We start from the raw sequence: 18,610 nt of genomic DNA, 5'->3' as shown, positions 1-18,610 counted from the left end.
TTGTGATGTCTGCTGATATTCAAACCTCGGCCCCACTCCAGCGTGACCTGGCACCTTCTTAAGTTAAACTCTACTCTAATAATGATTGAAATCAAGCTTTCCTCTGGCTTTTTACACTCCTGCTTCTAAAGTGTCGGTGTATTCTGATCCCGTCACCAGCTAGCCACCCAAAATAACCATTCTCTTCTCCTGCAGTCGTCTTGCCTGCCCTGACCTCACGATTCTCTTTGCCGACAGGAGGAGAAGATTGCCGCCCTGCAGTCCTTTGCTGATCAGCTCATCGCTGGCGGCCACTACGCCAAAGGCGACATCTCCAGCCGGCGCAATGAGGTTCTGGACAGGTGGGTGGTCGGTCGGTGCAGCTGACAGGTCCTGGCGCACTTGTGCGAGAGCCCTGGCCTGACTATCTCCGTGGGATGCTCACCTTTGCTCTCGGTTCCACCTTCTCAGGTGGCGCCGTCTAAAAGCTCAGATGATTGAGAAGAGGTCAAAGCTGGGAGAATCGCAGACCCTCCAGCAGTTCAGTCGGGATGTGGACGAGATTGAAGCTTGGATCAGTGAAAAATTACAGACCGCAAGTGATGAGTCATACAAGGACCCCACCAACATCCAGGTGAGCTGAACCCATGAGCTGTGTGTCTCTGAGATAGCCGTGGTCCTGAGTAGCTCTTGCTAAAAATAAGGCATCTTTAGAAGGGAGAGTTATCTCTAGGTACCTCCTCGTACTCACAGTGATGCCAAGAAAAAGTGTTTTAGTAAGTGAACCGGTGGGAAGACCTCCCCTAAATGATGAGAGCCAGTTAAGAAGCTGCTTCCGTTACTTGACGCTGCTGAGGCTGTGCCTGCGTTAGCCTGTATAAAAGACCCCCTTACAACCGCTGTTCCCAAATGCTGACCTTCCCAGGGGAAGTATGACAGTTTCTGTTGAATAGGTGATATTACATATTCACATCAGTGTACTGAACTGTTGTTATTTTAATCTGTTTTTGTAGCTTTCCAAGCTGCTGGTAAGTTTCATGTTTTCTTAAAAAGTTTTAGTTAAATGAGCTCCAGTGTCTGTGGTCTTGTGCATAGATTCTCATAATCATGGTCACAGTCTGCTGGTGTCTTCCTCATCCGTGCTTTTTGTTTCTAATCATCCATCACACTCCATCCAAGTGTCCCCGCGGGATGTGACTTTCTCTGTTGTAATTAGCCTGAGCCCTTCCCTTTCTCCTCCGTCCCTACTCCTGGCTCATAACATAGGCAGGTTCTGTACAGTGTTTGATTTGGGGGGCAGTAGTGAACTGCTTTCTTTCCAAAGATGCACTGTTTTTAAACGAAATTACTTTTTTCTGTGTAAGTTTGGGCTCTTCTTGCTGTGGACTCAGGGCTCTTGGTGGATGGGGGCAGGGCCAACTGGGAGAGTTTCGTTGCCCACGTGACCTTTTGTCCAGAAGTACTGGTCACTGGAGAGGGACAGTGAGAGGTCCACAGAGTAGCAGGTGAGAACACTTCCAAGTCTACGAGAAGGCTGGGATGAGAGGTTAAGATCAAAGCGGACATTACCGAAGGGGCAGTGGAAGACTTCATAGTCAAATTGTAGCTTAGAAGTGGCTTAAATGGATGGGAATTGAGCCAGAGAGCAATCAGGAAAAGAGAGGACCTGGGCTGTTGTCAGGGTGTGTGGGCATCTGAGACCCTTTTTGTTCTGTAGTTGTGCTCAAGCGTCAAGAGTATGTGGCCAGGACGCTTTTTGTTGGCACTGTGTTTCACCAGCCACATGCCTCCATTTTATGACAGTTGCTGCCCCTGAAATGAAACATTTGATGCAGAATCCTTCCCCAGTTGTACTGCTTTTCCCTTTTAGTTTTTTTGCCCGCGATAACATCCTCACCCAACAGCCTGCATTTCTCACCCAGGGCTGTCCCACAGCTGCGCCCTCTCGCTTGTCTCCTGTGGTGCCCCCGCAGCTTGTACCTATGCAGGGTTTTAAGTTCCCTGTCAGGCCCCTGCCCTCAGATGCCCATCATTCTCCCAGCTGTCTCTTCTAGCAAAATGAAATTCTTACCCACAGTCAAGCCTGGATTTTGACAAATCCAGGAGTTTTGAATGATGACAACTGCTGAAGGAGAAGCTGGGAAAGCCCAGTTCTCTGGCAGCTGCAGGCTTCTCTGTGGACGGTGGGGCAGGCTCACCCTCGTATGCCTCGTATCATGGGGACTGCCACCCTAGGTGATGAGAAGCCAGATGTGTTATTCCTTAGGGCTTTTGTCCTCTAAGGAGGAAGCCATGCATACTAATTGTGGACAGGTAGATTCAGAACTACAATTGGCCATTACCACTTCCTGCAGAAGTGTTAGAGAGTGTCTGCTTATAGAATTTCACTCCGATTCAGGAGTTGACTCAGTTCACCTGCTCCTGAGTTGTTACCTTTCCTTTCTCTGGGCTCAGACCATCTCTGAACTGCCACCAGACTGACTCCAGAAGCATTTCTCACAGATTCTGTGACTGCCTTCTAGAAAAGTGTTGACGCCTGCCCCTAGTTCTCTAAGTTCGCTACCACTCCCTTCTGAGAACCCCTTATCCCTGAAGACACTGCCTCGCAGGACCTGGTTTTGAAAGGTGGTGGGGGGGGGTGTGTTTGGTGTTTTCAGAGCAAGCATCAGAAGCACCAGGCCTTCGAGGCAGAACTGCACGCCAATGCGGACCGGATCCGCGGGGTTATCGACATGGGCAACTCCCTCATTGATCGCGGGGCCTGCGCCGGCAGCGAAGATGCCGTCAAGGTACAGTCCCCAGCTCCCCTCCTCCTGGCTTGGAAAGAAGAGGTGCTGGACCTCACTGTCAGCATTAGAGTCCACTTGATGGTAACTCTGAAACGCAATCTTAGGAAAATATCCCTGTTTCTGTCTGTGCTGCTGATGGGTGCTAGCGAGAGCGGCGCCTGTGAGTCACTTCATCAACCTCACTGAGGAGGGCTTCCCAAGAGGGCGCTGGCTGTGCGGCTGCCTGTCTTTGACGACTAGCTTCTCTTGCCTAGGCCCGGCTGGCCGCTTTAGCTGACCAATGGCAGTTCCTGGTGCAGAAGTCGGCTGAGAAGAGCCAGAAGCTGAAAGAAGCCAACAAGCAGCAGAACTTCAACACTGGCATCAAGGACTTCGACTTCTGGCTCTCTGAGGTGATACCGAGCTCTTTTCCACCAGGGGGTTCTGAGGTGATGCTGGGGCTCCCTTCCCCCAGGGGGTTCTGAAGTGATGCCGCGGTGGTGCCCTTCCCCCCAGGGGGTTCTGAGGTGACACTGCAGCACCCTTCCCCCCAGGGGATTCTGAGGTGATGCTATTCCCCCAGGGGATTCTGAGGTGACGCTGCAGCACCCTTCCTCTCAGGGGGTTCTGAAGTGATGCTGGGACTCCCTTCCCCCAGGGGGTTCCATGAACAGGCAGGGCTCTCCCCGAAGTCCCCTTTAACAGGAACCTTCCTCGTCAGGTGTGAACTGTGTGCTCCGGGGGGTTTCTAAGCAGAGGGAGGGAATGTGTAGAGAAGAGAGAGCTTATCTGTGTGGGATGTGGATCACTTATCTCCACAAAGAATGCGAATAGGAGGAGGGGGTAGGGTCTGTGTGCAGGCCACTCCCCCAAGCCTGCGCCCAGGTGGAAACAGGACAGTGAAGAGCCAAGAAGCTGGAGTTAGTCATACACCCTCTGTAGACAGTGTAGAGAGTATAGAAAATCTAAAAAGAAAATTTTAGAAAAATTTAGAGACTGTTCTATATATATCTGGTCCACACTTATTTCCATGAGTTTTTGTTTAGCTGTGGCTCTATGTGTATTTGAGCCCATGAGTAATTTATCATTGGTATGTATTGGTAGTGTTATTTCAAGTCATGAAAAACTCTTTTTGAAAGTTTGAACAACTGCCTCAGACCATCACAGAGTGAGGGCATAATTAAACCATTCCCGTACCATTCTCATGCTCTTGGGTACACCGATGCTTTCTGCCCAAGGGAGGTTCCCCCTAGGAAAGTGGGGCTGCTCTGTGTTTCACCACCATGCCACAGTGAAGGTAGTTGGAGTGTTTACACTCACGAGCCCTTGAGTCTGTGCCTGACAGACAGGGAGGGCATGGACAGTGGGGCTGGTCACACCAAGTCAGAACGTATCGTGTGGACAGATGTTTGCAGCCAACAGTAATCTCCTCTTTCACTCCCAGGTGGAAGCCCTGCTGGCCTCTGAGGATTATGGCAAAGACCTGGCTTCTGTGAACAACTTGCTAAAAAAACATCAACTGCTGGAGGCAGATATCTCTGCCCATGAGGTGAGCAGAGTGGCACCCAGGCAAGGGTCTGGGGCATTATACATGCCAAAATGAGAAATTATGCATAAGAAATGTTACTTATATTAACTTGTGATGGGTTTATTTTAACCAGAGTAATACATTTTTCTCAGTTATCTTACTTTGCTACAGTTCATAGACCTTATTCAGATTTCACCAGTTTTTGTATGCATTCAGTTTTGTTTCTGTGAGTATATGCACATAGCTCCACACAGTTAGATTATGTGTGTGGATCTGCATCACTACCACCAAAAATCAAAATACAGACCTTGTTCTGTGAGCACAAAGGAGCTTCCTTATAACCTTTATAGTTGTACCCGTACCCTGTCCTAACTCCTGGCAACCACTGATCTGTTCTTCATCTCTGTAGTTCGTCATTTAGAGAGTGTCATATAAATAAAGACATACAGTAGGTAATGTGCTGAGGTTTTTTTTGACTTAAACATCTTTTTTTTTTTTAAAAAAACATCTTTTTAAAGGTAACAGTTTATTTAATTTTTAATGGCAAATGTTGACATGTAAAATCTATATAAACTCTCCTATGTGGAGAAGGAAATGGCAACCCACTCCAGTATTCTTGCCTGGCAAAGTCCATGGACAGAGGAGTCTGGCGGGCTGAAGTCCATGGGATTACATGACTGAGCATGTGTACACGAGGTGGGAGGGAGATGGGTTGGTAGCAATAAAGTGGTAGAACTAAAAAAAAAAAAATAACAAAAAACCAAACCTCTCCTATGGGCTGTCAGTAGTAGTTTAGAGTATAAAATGGCTCTTGAGACTCAGGGATGAACATTGCTATCCTTCCCCAAATGCACCAGGTCCTTTAGACTCAGTCTCAAGGGAAAAAAGGTCTTCAGGCATCTGAAAGTTATCAGGCTCCTGGAGGTGGATGCCAATTGTCCAGAATTCTAATTTTCTCATGAAAGTTTGAATTTTATCATTAGCAACAAATTCAGTCTTCTTTGAAGTGACAGGATCAACTTTATTCATGCACGATAAAGTATTTGTCACTCCCAAAGTTAAGAATGAAGATAGTTTATTGGCCATTCTTCCAAGCGAAAATGATGGTCTGTGAAAGAAGTGGCCAGTTCAGCTCGGAACGTGCTTCTCCTCTGGACAGTCATGGACTTCAGCACCCACGGAAGTACTTTATGTGGGTTCCCCATTTTATCAGATAGGATATGAAAATGACACGTACTCAAAGATGGATATGTAATAAAATTAACAACTTGGCTTCTTTTTTAAGGCTGTGCTTAAGTGAAACAGCGATTTTTGCTGAAAAGTGGTGGCAGTGAAGAATCAGATTTCTGCTCATAGTTTGCCACTATCTTGAGCAGTGGCACCCCCACTGTGGGTTTTGCACCATCAGTGCAAGTGTTCACACAGTAAAAGAGAAGAAAAAGGCAGATGTTTTCATATTGTTATGAAAATAGTTTTGATCTCTTAGAGCCCCAGGGGTCCACATCCCTAAACCAGCCCGTCAGTGAAGAAGTTCTGAGTTCTGATTCACAAGCAGATACTCGCAGGAGACCCAGATTTCCGATCCTCTGTCATGTTCCTGGCCCCAGGATCGCCTGAAGGACCTGAACAGCCAGGCGGACAGCCTGATGACCAGCAGCGCCTTCGACACCTCCCAAGTGAAGGACAAGCGGGACACCATCAACGGCCGTTTCCAGAAGATCAAGAGCATGGCTGCCTCACGGCGAGCCAGGCTGAATGAGTCCCACCGCCTGCACCAATTCTTCCGGGACATGGACGATGAGGAGTCCTGGATCAAGTACGTGCTCCCACTCAGTGTCCCCAGAACCTTAGGAACCCTGGGGTTCATTCTCTCTTGGACCCTGGTGGCAAGGCGGAAATGGGTCAGATTCTGGGTCCAGCTCGTGCCAGCCTTGCCACACACCTGTGGTGGGATGTCTGCTTCCCGTCCTGGTGTCTGGTGATGGTGACCAGCACAGACTCCACGGGGTAGTGTGTGTGATGGCACCCAGGGCTTGTCTAGACCCCGCCCTGAGGTGACTGGTAATGTTAGTGAGTTCCACCTGGGGAAGACGGTCTGTTTCCCTGGGGAAGACTGCTGCTTGGGGGAAGGGAAACTTGCTGTGGTTTGTTTTTATCACCCTGCCCCCAGAATTCTAGTGTACCTTTTCCAGTGAAACAGCATGTAAACAGACCTTTTTTTTTTTTTTTTTTGCATTTATTTAATTTTTTTTATTAGTTGGAGGCTAATTACTTCACAACATTTCAGTGGGTTTTGTCATACATTGACATGAATCAGCCATAGAATTACACGTATTCCCCATCCCGATCCCCCCTCCCACCTCCCTCTCCACCCGATTCCTCTGGGTCCTCCCAGTGCACCAGGCCCGAGCACTTGTCTCATGCATCCCACCTGGGCTGGTGATCTGTTTCACCATAGATAATATACATGCTAAACAGACCATTTTTAAGGACAGATTGTGATTGTTGATTGTCAGTCGCTTTGTCATGTCCAACTCTTTGTGACCCCCATGAACTGCAGCATGCCAGGCTTCCCTGTCCTTCACCATCTCCTGGAATTTGCTCAAACTCATGGCCATTGAGTCGGTGATGGCTTCCAACCATCTCCTCCTCTGCCACCCGATTCTCTTTTTGCTGAGATCTTCTCAATTCCTCATTTCCTTAAAAAGCTATTTATGGGACTTCCCTGGTGGTCCAGCAGTTAAGACTTCACTCTTCCACTGCAGAGGGTACAGTTTTCATCCCTGGTCCAGGATCGAAGATCCCACATGCATCCCACGCGCCACACAATGAGGCCAAAATTTTTTTTAAAAGACTTGTTTAAAAAAAGCTGTTTATAGTAGCATCTTTACACGGTACCACCTGTGGCAGGTGTATCTTTGATAAGGTGGGATTGATAGAGCGTCCGCAGTGGCTCCTCATGTTCTCCCGTGCAACCCTTGTAGAGCTGCGCACAGTGGGTGCTCCTCGAGACATACATGGACTCTGTGCATTGGGAAGCGGAGGCTTTGTTCCTTAGAAGACTGGCACAGACTTTTCTGAAGGGGTGGGTAGGCACAGGAAGGAGATTGTGGGGTCCTTGAACGTCACAGCTCTGTGACCACGCATCTCCAGTTGAAGACATGAAGGCTTACTGCCTATCTATGTTGTCCAGGGAGAAGAAGCTGCTGGTGAGTTCGGAGGACTACGGCCGTGACCTGACGGGCGTCCAGAACCTAAGGAAAAAGCACAAACGGCTGGAGGCAGAGCTGGCTGCCCACGAGCCGGCCATTCAGGTGAGGGGACCCCTCCTGGCTGAACAGGCCTGGACAAGTTCGTCTCACTGAGGTCTCTGCAGTGTTTACAGCCCCTCATCCCAGAGAGCTGTGGGGAAAGTCTGAATTGGATTTTGAGGCCCTTTCTTGGAAGCATGTAGAAGCAGGCGGTGATCACTGTTGAGTCTAATTGCTCTTGCCCGTCAGGGTGTCCTGGACACTGGAAAGAAGCTGTCCGATGACAACACCATCGGGAAGGAGGAGATTCAGCAGCGCCTGGCACAGTTCGTGGAGCACTGGAAGGAGCTGAAGCAGCTGGCGGCCGCCCGGTGAGTCGGGGGCGGGGGGCGCAGCGGGTGGGACTTGGTCAGGGCTCTGGGCCCTCTCGCCCCTTGGTACCCCTTCTTGGGGGTGCACATGCCACAGTCACCTTGCTTCAGAACCATCTCTGACAGCTCCAGGCTGAGGTGGTCCCATTACGTGTGGTCCCAAGCTGGACCCTGTATATGGTTCCAGAACTTCCTATTTCATCAGCACTAGCTGCTTCATGTTAGGAGGAGGAGGGCTTGAATGAACCATTTACAATCCACACTCAGCACTCATGTTTTTAAGCATCCAAGTTAGAGGAGCTCATGGCTGATTTATTTTTTTTAACTATTCCCTGTGATTAGGGGCCAGCGACTAGAAGAATCCTTGGAATATCAGCAGTTTGTAGCCAACGTGGAGGAGGAGGAAGCCTGGATCAATGAGAAGATGACCCTGGTGGCCAGTGAAGATTACGGAGACACTCTTGCTGCCATCCAGGTCAGAGACGGGGCTGCTGCCTGCTGACCACCCTTGCCTTGCCAGCTTGCTCAGTGGCCATGCTCGTACCGGGAGAGCATTCAGGGCTGGCAGGCAAGGTCACCTTGGCGACTTTCAAGTCCTTAGGAGCCCATGTCAGAGATGCTTGCCTTTCTGTAGACAGAATTGGGGTGACTCTATTAGCCTCGATTCATGGGGTTCTTTGAACCCCGTTGTCAGCCTAGCAGTATCACTGGTATCATCACCACAGGTTAACAGGACCTTATTAGCATCCTGTGACTGCCTTAACAAATACCACAAACTAGGTGGCTTTAAAAACTACAGAAGCTTGTTTTGTCTTAGTTTGGGGAGCCAGAGCTCTGGGATCAAGGTGTCGATAGGGCATTGCTGTTCCACTTTGTTGCTTCTTCCAGCTCTGGTAGCTTGGCTTGTAGCAGCGGAGCCCCACCTCTGTCCTGCTCTCCCAGGGCTGGTGGTCTTCCTTCTGTGTTTTCCACGGCATTCTCTCTGGGTGTGTCCATGTCCGGATTCCCCTCTTCTCATACATGTGGGACACCAGTCATACTGGATTAGGGTCACCCTGACATCCACATCCTAACTCAGTCACATCTGCAGAGACTTTGTTACCAAATTTCCTAGGTGCTGGGTTAGGACTCAGTATCTCCGGGGCAGACATTTCAACCCATAACATACCTCCTCAGTACATTGGTTAGCTATTGCTGTGGAACAACACTAAAGAGAACAGTTTCTTTCCCATGAATCTGAAATTGATGGGCATTTTCTCAGCTGCTCTCACTGGGACCACTCACACAGCTGCACTGAGGCAGGGGGTCACTGGACTGAGAAGTCCATGGTGACATTATTCACGTGGCTCTGACTGGGATGTCTCAGTGCCCTCCACGTGGCCTCTCAGTGTCCAAGATTAGATCAGCTTCTCTAGGCAGCATTAGTGGAAGCCAAGGCAAGGCTGCAGGGGCTTTAAGGCCTGGCCTGTGGGACAGAGCAGCCCGACTTTCCTCTTCAAAAGGAGGAGTGGCACTTTGTAGTTGAGTGTTCCTACATCCATGCCCCCAGTTGTGGAAGCAGAGTGTGCATTCCCGATTGTCAAAGCAGCCCCTGAGCCACGCTCCTGCCAGCGGGAATCCGCCCAGATGGTCGGGGGTGCAGGCAGAAGGTAGAGGCAGGCAGTGGTTTCCTGTCCTCTGCATTGCTGAGTTCCCTGAAAGCCAACACAAGGGGCAGTGTTTCCTGTGCTTCAGCTGTGAGGAGGAAAAGACGAGACTTTGAAGGTCCCCGGGAGACATGCTTGGGTTAAATCGTAGGGCAGGCATCACTGTTCAATTGGCGCTTCTCTCAAGGTTCCTCCATGTCCATTCTGTGGTCTCCAGGGAACAAAAGGCCTGTGCTGGGTGACTGGCAAGAGCTTCACCTCCTCAGAAAGGCCTTCCCTAGCCCACCCACCTCTAGTTACGCTTAACACTTTTATGATTTCCAGTTTATTCTGTATCCGTTGTCGTCTTTGCCCTAGCTGGACTGGGGTCCCTGTGAGGGCACCCCCAGTCCTGCTCCTCTGTAGTCCTGCCCACCACCTATGCCAGGCTCTCAGGAGTTGGCTTGACTGCTTCCACTGCAGGGCTTACTGAAGAAACACGAAGCCTTCGAGACGGACTTCACTGTCCACAAGGACCGGGTGAATGACGTCTGCACTAATGGACAAGACCTGGTTAAGAAGGTGAGCCTGGCCCACGGGTACGAGCCTCTTTTCCCAATAGCAACTCTATCCCTGTATTCATATCCCTCCTTCTTTTTTTGTTAATATTTATTTATTTGGCTTCGTTGGGTTTCGGTGGTGGCATGCAGGCTCTTAGTTGCAGCATATGGGATCTAATCCCCTGACCAGGGGGTCCCCTGCATTGGGAGCTTGGAGTCTTAGCCACTGGACCACCAGGGAAATCCCCCCCTCTTCTTGAAGTCAGCAAGTAAAGCTACTCTACAGCACTTAAATTTTTTTGCCTTAATTAGGCAAAGCAGCAGCCCTGCTGGTCCTTTTGGGACACAGACGTTGCCATGGGGCTGCTCCTCTGGTTTCTTCTCCAGGAATTCAGCTTTTTATAGAGGTGGTAGAGGACACAAGTGGTCACCCCTAAAGCCCCCACCAGAGATGACCCCAGCTGACACCTCCGTATCTCACCCACCCACCCCCAGACTCTCTCGTGCAGAGCCACCCACGAAGTTAAATGGCACCTGTTGGATTGGTGTACATCAAGGGTAAAACCCGGCTGCCCTCTAGGACGTTATACAAACGTATCTGTTAAAACACAAGGTTGAAAACACAAGGTTGATTGCATTCAAACAGCCTTTAAGGGAGAAAGTGAAAAATAAGGAAGACATCTTGGTATTTTCTCAGTATCAGTGAAGTGAGGTCACGCCCAGGTTGAAATCCAGACTAAACACAGTGCCCTCGTCTGTCATGAGCTCCACAAGACAGAAGACTTCTATCAACTCTGATTTCCTGCCACAAACACGTAATGAGTGAATAAGATTCCTCATCATAGAATTTGCCCTGGTGATCAGACTAGAGGTTTGCTTCTGGTGTTTGCTCCACAGATGGTAACGACATAGTTAAAATCCATGTTTGCTGAGGAGCTTTACTTCTCGCCCTCATGGGCAAATAACCTGATGGAGACTAATTTCAGATATAGACCAGTGTCCACAAAGACAAGGCACGTATAGGACTCACCACACTCGTGTGCCCACACCAGCATTCTCTGTCCTTTCAACCTGTGAGATGACGCTTTCCAATGTTCTTCAGTTTCCTGGCAAAGAACCTGGTGCACTGTTCCCAAGAACAGTCTTCATATGCTCCCTGAGTTTCTTTTTAAATCTTATGCTGACTTAACAGTTTGTGTTTTCACATAGTTTTAGACTGAATCAAAGTGATTGGAGCTTAATACTTTTTAATATCCACAATGTGAAAACATTGTTCTGAGACATTGTTTTTTATGGCATACACATAGTAGCCATTAAGTCATAATTATTTTGGCTTCTTCTCATTTTTTGCTATCAAAAATAATACAAGTGAGTACCTCTTTGTGACCGAACATTTTATCACATTCCACATTATTACTCGCAGGAGTGGCATTGCCAGTGCTCATCTCTGTAAGACTCTTACTCTGTGTTGTTCTCAGAAAAGCCTCTGTGCATCCTTGGGGTGGGGGGCAGAGGGGGCGTGGTCCATCTCAGCAGCTGCAAGCCTGCCAGGCAGGGTGCGGGGTGCAGATCAGGTAACCACGGCAGGGGCAGGACTGACGGCAGCTGCCTTCTCTGTGTCCTAGAACAATCACCACGAAGAGAACATCTCATCAAAGATGAAGGGCTTGAACGGGAAAGTGTCAGACTTGGAGAAGGCTGCCTCCCAGAGGAAGGCAAAGCTTGATGAGAACTCTGCCTTCCTCCAGTTCAACTGGAAGGCCGACGTGGTGGAGTCCTGGATCGGTACGCGTGGCCTCGGCGCCACCCGAATCTCATTCTCTCCTGGGCAGATGGTTTTCTTCTGTGGAGAAGAAACCAATGGGATGTGGGCATACCAGAGACCCTCTCCACTGGGCAGACCACTAACAGCAGGAAACAGGGTCCTGAGGCAGAGGGCCGGGCCTCAGCGATGCCCCAGGCCAGTGTGGGGGCTAACAAAACCAAGGTCCTGGGCATTATATCACAAGGGCCACACCAGCAGGACCAGCCTGTGTCAGCACTGTCCCCTGAGCTACACGGGTCCAGAGTATGTGGTCCAGGCCCCCGTCTAGGGGACCTGCACTGATTTCAGGACCCATATGACCCTGGTAGTTACCGTAGCATAAGTAGCAACTGAACCACATCCGGCACAGGCTGGAGGAGGGACGTCCTCATCAGGGACGTAGAGGAGTGGCCTGGATGCAGGTGCGTTTAGAGACTGCTGTCAGTACTGGGATTTTAAATGTAAGCAAGGTAATAGGTGCCTTGGTGTTCTTGTCTTTTGGTTTGTTGTTGTTTTTCATTGATTTCTTAAATTGAGATGGGGTGGTTGATTACTCTTGCTTGGTTTTCCAGGTGAAAAGGAGAACAGCTTGAAGACAGATGATTATGGTCGAGATCTGTCTTCTGTCCAAACTCTCCTCACCAAACAGGTCAGTCACAGCTATTTGACTGATGATTGGATTTTACTCACATAGTATTCCCTGGTGGGTGAATGATGGTCAGCATGTTTCTTTGACTGTGTTATGTTAGGCCCTGGGGATGATTGGTGAGAGAGAGACAGGCCTGGTCCTCAGGACGCTCTCAGATGAGGCCTCTGAGCTGCAGCCTATTGGGTACTAACAGGGCTGAGCCTGCAGGCCTCACCCAAGAGGTGTCTGCCTCGGTTTCCAGCAGGCAAGGGTTGATGGGAGCATCTCCCCAGAGGAGACAGCATCTAAGCTAGATTACAGAGGGTGAATTGGAAGTGGTCAAGGGAGAGCCAGGTGGGCATTCTTGGCAGAGTTAGTGGGGCGAGTCCGCCTTGTGCATCAGCCCCACACTGCAAGCGGGGATGAGGAGGAACTGCCACAGGACCTGTAGTCTGAGGAGATGCAGAAAAGTGGCCAGGTATGACCCAGTGTCAGGGGAAGTTGGGGTCTTGAGGCTGCCAGCCCAGCTGGGGCACTGGACGGAGCTCAGTCTCATCTCTCTCATTTCCATGCGGTCCCTGAACCTACCTTCTCGCTCCTCCTTCTAGGAAACCTTCGATGCTGGCCTGCAAGCCTTCCAGCAGGAGGGCATCGCCAACATCACTGCCCTCAAAGATCAGCTGTTGGCCGCCAAGCACATTCAGTCCAAGGCCATCGAGGCCCGCCACGCCGCCCTCATGAAGAGGTGGAGCCAGCTCCTGGCCAACTCGGCCACCCGGAAGAAGAAGCTGCTGGAGGCACAGAGTCACTTCCGCAAGGTAAGTGTGGCCCCGGCCAGCTCTGCACATGTGGACGGCAAACCCGCTCTGCTCGGGGGCGTGGGATCAAGATAAACCAGCCCTTGTCTTCTGAGGCTGCTGCTCTGGAAGCACCGGGGACACTGAGCTTGCACGTCCCAGAAAGGGGAGCACAGGAGAAAGATGGAGGGACCCGCAGCAGTGGGAGAAGGGAGGCAGAGTGCAAGCGAGCAAGCCCGATGCCCTGGGAACGAACCCCACCTTTCTGGGCCCCATACCGCCACCTGCCCATTCGCCCACTGAGGATGGCCCCTGTGGCCCTGTACGGCGCCCACAACCGTGCTCACTTGGTCACCTCTGCCTTCAGGTGGAGGATCTCTTCCTGACCTTTGCCAAAAAGGCTTCAGCCTTCAATAGCTGGTTTGAAAACGCAGAGGAGGACTTAACAGACCCCGTGCGTTGCAACTCCCTGGAAGAGATCAAGGCCTTGAGAGAGGCCCATGACGCCTTCCGTTCCTCGCTGAGCTCGGCCCAGGCTGACTTCAACCAGCTGGCAGAGCTGGACCGCCAGATCAAGAGCTTCCGCGTGGCCTCCAACCCCTACACCTGGTTCACCATGGAGGCCCTGGAGGAGACCTGGAGGAACCTACAGAAGATCATCAAGGTGCTTCCCCTCAGGAGGGCTGGCCCTGTCAGGGAAGCCCTTCCTCGGTAAAGAGTGAGGAGTCAGGGACGGAGGGCAATTTCCCTCATCACAAGTCACTGTGTGTGGGTCCCCTCGCCCCACCCCAAGTCTGAAGTCTTGGGGGATGTGAGCTGCCAAATGCCTCCCAGACGCCTTCCATGCCCTCTATGGGCTGAGGTTAATAGTTGGTCCTCTTTGGCCCCCCAAGGGCATAGATCTTGTGTCCAACTTCAGAAAACTATTTCCTGTTCCTATCAGATGCTAAGACAGGCTGGCAATTGTGGAGCCTGGGGCCTGTCTGTGAAGGGGCGGGGTGACATGCCTCTGCCTCCTTGTTGTTCAGTCGCTCAGTCGTGTCCGACTCTTTGCGACCCCATGGACTGCAGCACACCTGGCCTCCCTGTCCTTCACTGTCTCCCGGAGTTTGCTCAAACTCCTGTCCATTGAGTTGAAGATGCCGTCCAACCATCTCATCCTCTGCCTGCCTCCTTGGTCCTCAGGAAAGGGAGCTGGAGCTGCAGAAGGAGCAGCGGCGGCAGGAGGAGAACGACAAGCTGCGCCAGGAGTTCGCACAGCATGCCAACGCCTTCCACCAGTGGATCCAGGAGACCAGGTGCGGCCCCGCCACCGGGAGCGCAATCCTAGGGTTCAGGTGCCCAGGCCTGGGGTCAGGAGCTCGGCCTGGTCTGGCTGGAGCCGGAGGGGTGGGCAGAGTGAGGAGTGTTCTCCAGGAAACTTTTCACGAGACGAGTCGCTGGTCCTGGATGGGGGGACTGAGTGTGGCTGCCCCACACCTTGTCGGTGACAGAGGTAGAGTTGAGTCGATGCGGTACTGATGATCTCGGTTTTATCTCTCTCTCGTGTCTGCCTCTGCCCCTCGCGATCGCTGCTGTCCGGACACCGCCCTGTCTTGTGGCTGCTTGGATCCCGCCTCCACAGAACGTATCTCCTCGATGGGTTAATATTGACTTCCTATTTCTGCGGGCTCGTGGTGTGGTGGTGTCTCATGTGCTTTTCCCTCTGCCCTTCGTCCCATCGTGGCCTGACTTGCAGAGGATCCCAGGATGGGTCTTCCCATCCCGGGCAGGCTGCACGTTCCCCTGCCCTGCCCCCCCCCCCGGCACCACCCCCACCCCCCACCCCTGATGGCCTGCAGCCCGGGAAGGGGAGCCACTCCCACATTCCTGTTCAGGTTCCAAGAGTTCCCTTAGGGAGAGAGGCCAGGACTGGGAGCATCCCCATGCTCGTTCAGCTGTAGGGATTACCCTGGACTTTTCTGTCCCACGTGTCTGATGGGACTGTATTTAGTCCCGCAGAGGTCAGGGGCATGAGACAGGACGACAGTGCTGAGGGGCCTCGGGCTGGCATGCTAAGTCCTCCTGGGCACTGACCTGAGGGCTGAGGCTCGCTCTCACCCTCACAGGAAGTGTGAGGACCCAAGGTTTCTGAGTGATAGGGGAGAGGGCTTGGGAGGAGCCCTGAGAGGCGTAGGGCCGTCCTGCCCGGTCCTGGGGGGCCTCCTCTCCAGGCCGTGGCCTCTGCCCGGATCAGGCACGTTTGCATTCTCTCCCAGGACCACAGTGGCCTAGACTAGCGCTCCCGAGGCCCGGCAGGCAGGTCCATCAGGCGTTCTAGGAGGCAGCGGGAGAAGGTGCCCACTGATGAGCACCAGCTGAAGGCAGAGGCGGGGATTTAGGGACCAGGTTCAGTGGGAGCTCGTATGCCGCCCTGGTGTCCACGCTCCCCGCCCAGTGCCCTTGGCTGTCTGCTGGTTTTGGTCTTTGTGTCCACGGGGTGCCATGCTCCCCTTACCGTGTGGCTCCTCCCAGCCCTGCCCGTCTCGCTCGGTCCCCCCGTGACCCGCCCCCTCCCAGGCCGCCCGTCAGCTCGGGTCCCTGCCAGTGCACTGCCAGCCTGGGCCTCGTGGTGTATGTCTGTCTCGGTATGCTCTTGCCTCCCTTCCTCTGGTGTATTCATTTGGTTTCTTTTCTTTGAATAGCATAGCGTATCGTCGGGTCATTCGTGTCTATCAGTATGAAGTTGGGGATGATCTGTCTGGAAGGTTTTTCTCCTCTTATTTCTCTTCTTACCTCACTGTGGTTTTACCAATGCACTCTTGACTTCCCCAGGCGGCTCTGCTTTCTGACTAACCCACCGCCCGCGGCCGCATGGGCAGGAGGGGTCTGTCCTCCTCCCACTGCCCCAGCACCCAGCCTCCTGCCCCCAGGGCCCAGGGGTGTGCTGTCCCGGGGCACATGGCGTGACTGAGTCCGACCCGCTGGGGCAGGAGGACGCCTGGTGCCTTGCCTTGCTAGAGCATTGTGAACTTGGGGTGCTAGCAGAGCTAATGCTGGCTCGCTGGGCGTTAAAATGGTAGGTGGGGGCAAATGTGGGTACAGGGGAGGCCGGGCGAGACCCCATGAAGGACACGCGCACAGTGTGACTTGTCCCTGCACGTAACCGCGTTTGTCTTTGTTCACTGGTGGCCTCTGTGACCCCACACTGTGTCATGTCAGGAAGACAGGCTCCCCAGAGGCCCCTCGCCCTCCAGAACTTGGCCCTGGAAGGAGCCTCTGGTGCTATGTCTCTAGATGACAGAATCTGAACCTGGGGTTTAGTCACAGCCACCCCTTCTCCGGGCAGAATGAGAACAGTTTTCAAAACTCCAATCTGGCCATGATCTCTTTGGCATCCTAGTTTCCATGTCGAGGGGCCCTCTGACTGCATCCCCATTACGGTCACTTCCCCTGGAGTGTGGGTGCCCTCCTTGGGGACCTGAGGAGACCCCAAGGACCCCTGGGTGGCTGTTGGCTCGCCGGCCTCCCCTCCGCCCTGAGGTCCCCCATCTGTCAGGTGGCGGGCGGCTAGGTGCCCTCCTCCCCTGTGGCTGCAGCCCCCTCTGTCCCAGGGGAACCTGAAGTGGGCTCCTGAGAGGTACCCTGCGAGGGCCTGGCTTGGCTCAGGCCCCACCTCACAGCCTGGCCGGGCCTGAGGAGCCAGCAACGTGAGAGCATCCCGGCCAGGGAGCAGAGAGCAGGTGGGGTGGGGCTCGGCCCGCCTTACCTGCGGGCCTCACGGGGTGATGCCACCTTGGGTCGCAGCCTCTGCACCCTGAAACTGGAGCAGCAGTACCTGCCCTCCCTGGCTCCCAGGGCTGCTGAGAAAAGATAGCCAATAGCAGATAGGTCTTGTTCCCTCAATAGAAGGAATTCGAGACTGCAGGTCCTTTAATCTGAAGAAAGTTAACTTCGCGCTCATGATCAGGCCTCTTGCCTCACTGCGTGTCTGTGTTTAGGTCCTGCATGGTGGAAGAATCCGGGACCCTCGAATCGCAGCTTGAAGCTACCAAAGTAAGCCCCCCTTCTGCCCACCCCTGCCAGCAGGCCTCCTTGGCTGCAGGTCAGGGACGAGGTGGGCTGCTTGGGTACCCCCGTTCTCCCTTGCCTTAAAGCAGCCTAGGACCGCCATCACTTTAGAGGCTGCTGCCGGGAGCCCTGCTTGGACAGGAAGAGGCTCGTTGAGTCCTCACTGTATCCTGTTGCCCTGGCAGGTCAGCCCGTTGATCGGTGCCTCTCACAATAAAGCCTCTTCCTTTCCTTTGTGAGGCTGTAGGGTTTTAGCTTCATCCCATCCCTCCTTTCCCCTTGCAGGCAGCCCTGCAGGCCTCAGGCTGGGGTGCTGAGACCCAGGAGGGCTGTTAAGGAAGCGTTTTGAGCCCAGGGACCAAGGCAAGAACCCCTGTCCCACGTGTCTTTGCCCCTCGCCCCACAGCGCAAACACCAGGAGATTCGAGCCATGCGAAGTCAGCTCAAGAAGATTGAAGACCTGGGGGCGGCCATGGAGGAAGCGCTGATCCTGGACAACAAGTACACAGAGCACAGCACCGTGGGCCTGGCCCAGCAGTGGGACCAGCTCGACCAGCTGGGCATGCGCATGCAGCACAACCTGGAGCAGCAGATCCAGGCCAGGTACCTGCGGCTGCCCCGGGCGGGGGGACGCGTGCCGCCAGCTGCCTGGGCTGGAGGACCTGGTCCCTGAGCCTGTCCCTCCTTCCAGGAACACGACAGGAGTGACCGAGGAGGCCCTCAAAGAATTCAGCATGATGTTCAAGTGAGTACCCCCAGGCCTTCCCCGGTGGGGGAGGCGGGCTCAGCAGCAGGGCCTCTGGGCTGAGGCCTCGGATTTCTGCCACAGACACTTCGACAAGGACAAGTCCGGCCGGCTGAACCACCAGGAGTTCAAATCCTGCCTGCGCTCCCTGGGCTATGACCTGCCCATGGTGGAGGAAGGGGAGCCCGACCCCGAGTTCGAGGCCATCCTGGACACTGTGGATCCGAACAGGTGAGCGTCAGGGAAGCGGCTCTGCCCCAGGCTCCTGCCGCGCCCTCCCTGCTCACTATACCTTTCCCCCCGCCCCAGGGATGGCCACGTCTCCCTGCAAGAGTACATGGCCTTCATGATCAGCCGTGAGACTGAGAACGTCAAGTCCAGCGAGGAGATTGAGAGCGCCTTCCGGGCCCTGAGCTCCGAAGGGAAGCCTTACGTGACCAAGGAGGAGCTGTACCAGGTCTGGAGCTCTGCTTCCCGGGCCGGGGGGTGGGCGTGTCCTTTGAA

The 18,610-nt window shown here is 53.1% G+C and overlaps 1 protein-coding gene across 7 annotated transcripts in view; it reads left to right on the top strand.

Moving 5' to 3' along the window:
• Nucleotides 1–18,610, top strand: part of SPTAN1 (spectrin alpha, non-erythrocytic 1) — a 59,502-nt gene that overhangs the window by 40,157 nt on the left and 735 nt on the right. For 4 of the 7 annotated variants that reach the window (XM_065928331.1, XM_065928330.1, XM_065928326.1 and 1 more), the window contains 22 exons: nucleotides 238–341; nucleotides 451–613; nucleotides 993–1,007; nucleotides 2,637–2,768; nucleotides 3,023–3,160; nucleotides 4,192–4,296; nucleotides 5,883–6,091; nucleotides 7,469–7,589; nucleotides 7,776–7,897; nucleotides 8,240–8,372; nucleotides 10,006–10,104; nucleotides 11,708–11,867; nucleotides 12,459–12,535; nucleotides 13,123–13,332; nucleotides 13,679–13,975; nucleotides 14,497–14,609; nucleotides 14,936–14,953; nucleotides 17,292–17,346; nucleotides 17,768–17,964; nucleotides 18,053–18,106; nucleotides 18,191–18,337; nucleotides 18,416–18,563. In XM_065928331.1, the coding sequence (XP_065784403.1) occupies nucleotides 238–341; nucleotides 451–613; nucleotides 993–1,007; nucleotides 2,637–2,768; nucleotides 3,023–3,160; nucleotides 4,192–4,296; nucleotides 5,883–6,091; nucleotides 7,469–7,589; nucleotides 7,776–7,897; nucleotides 8,240–8,372; nucleotides 10,006–10,104; nucleotides 11,708–11,867; nucleotides 12,459–12,535; nucleotides 13,123–13,332; nucleotides 13,679–13,975; nucleotides 14,497–14,609; nucleotides 14,936–14,953; nucleotides 17,292–17,346; nucleotides 17,768–17,964; nucleotides 18,053–18,106; nucleotides 18,191–18,337; nucleotides 18,416–18,563 (2,817 nt within the window). The remainder of the gene's footprint in view (nucleotides 1–237; nucleotides 342–450; nucleotides 614–992; nucleotides 1,008–2,636; nucleotides 2,769–3,022; nucleotides 3,161–4,191; nucleotides 4,297–5,882; nucleotides 6,092–7,468; nucleotides 7,590–7,775; nucleotides 7,898–8,239; nucleotides 8,373–10,005; nucleotides 10,105–11,707; nucleotides 11,868–12,458; nucleotides 12,536–13,122; nucleotides 13,333–13,678; nucleotides 13,976–14,496; nucleotides 14,610–14,935; nucleotides 14,954–17,291; nucleotides 17,347–17,767; nucleotides 17,965–18,052; nucleotides 18,107–18,190; nucleotides 18,338–18,415; nucleotides 18,564–18,610) is intronic. The other 3 variants (XM_065928332.1, XM_065928328.1, XM_065928329.1) reach the window with 2 other exon arrangements.

The sequence above is a fragment of the Muntiacus reevesi genome, chromosome 3, assembly GCF_963930625.1.
Source record: "Muntiacus reevesi chromosome 3, mMunRee1.1, whole genome shotgun sequence".
Classification (NCBI taxonomy): Eukaryota; Metazoa; Chordata; class Mammalia; order Artiodactyla; family Cervidae; genus Muntiacus; species Muntiacus reevesi.
The sequence above is the reverse complement of the archived record's forward strand: the minus strand, read 5'-3'. Positions and strand labels throughout refer to the sequence as shown.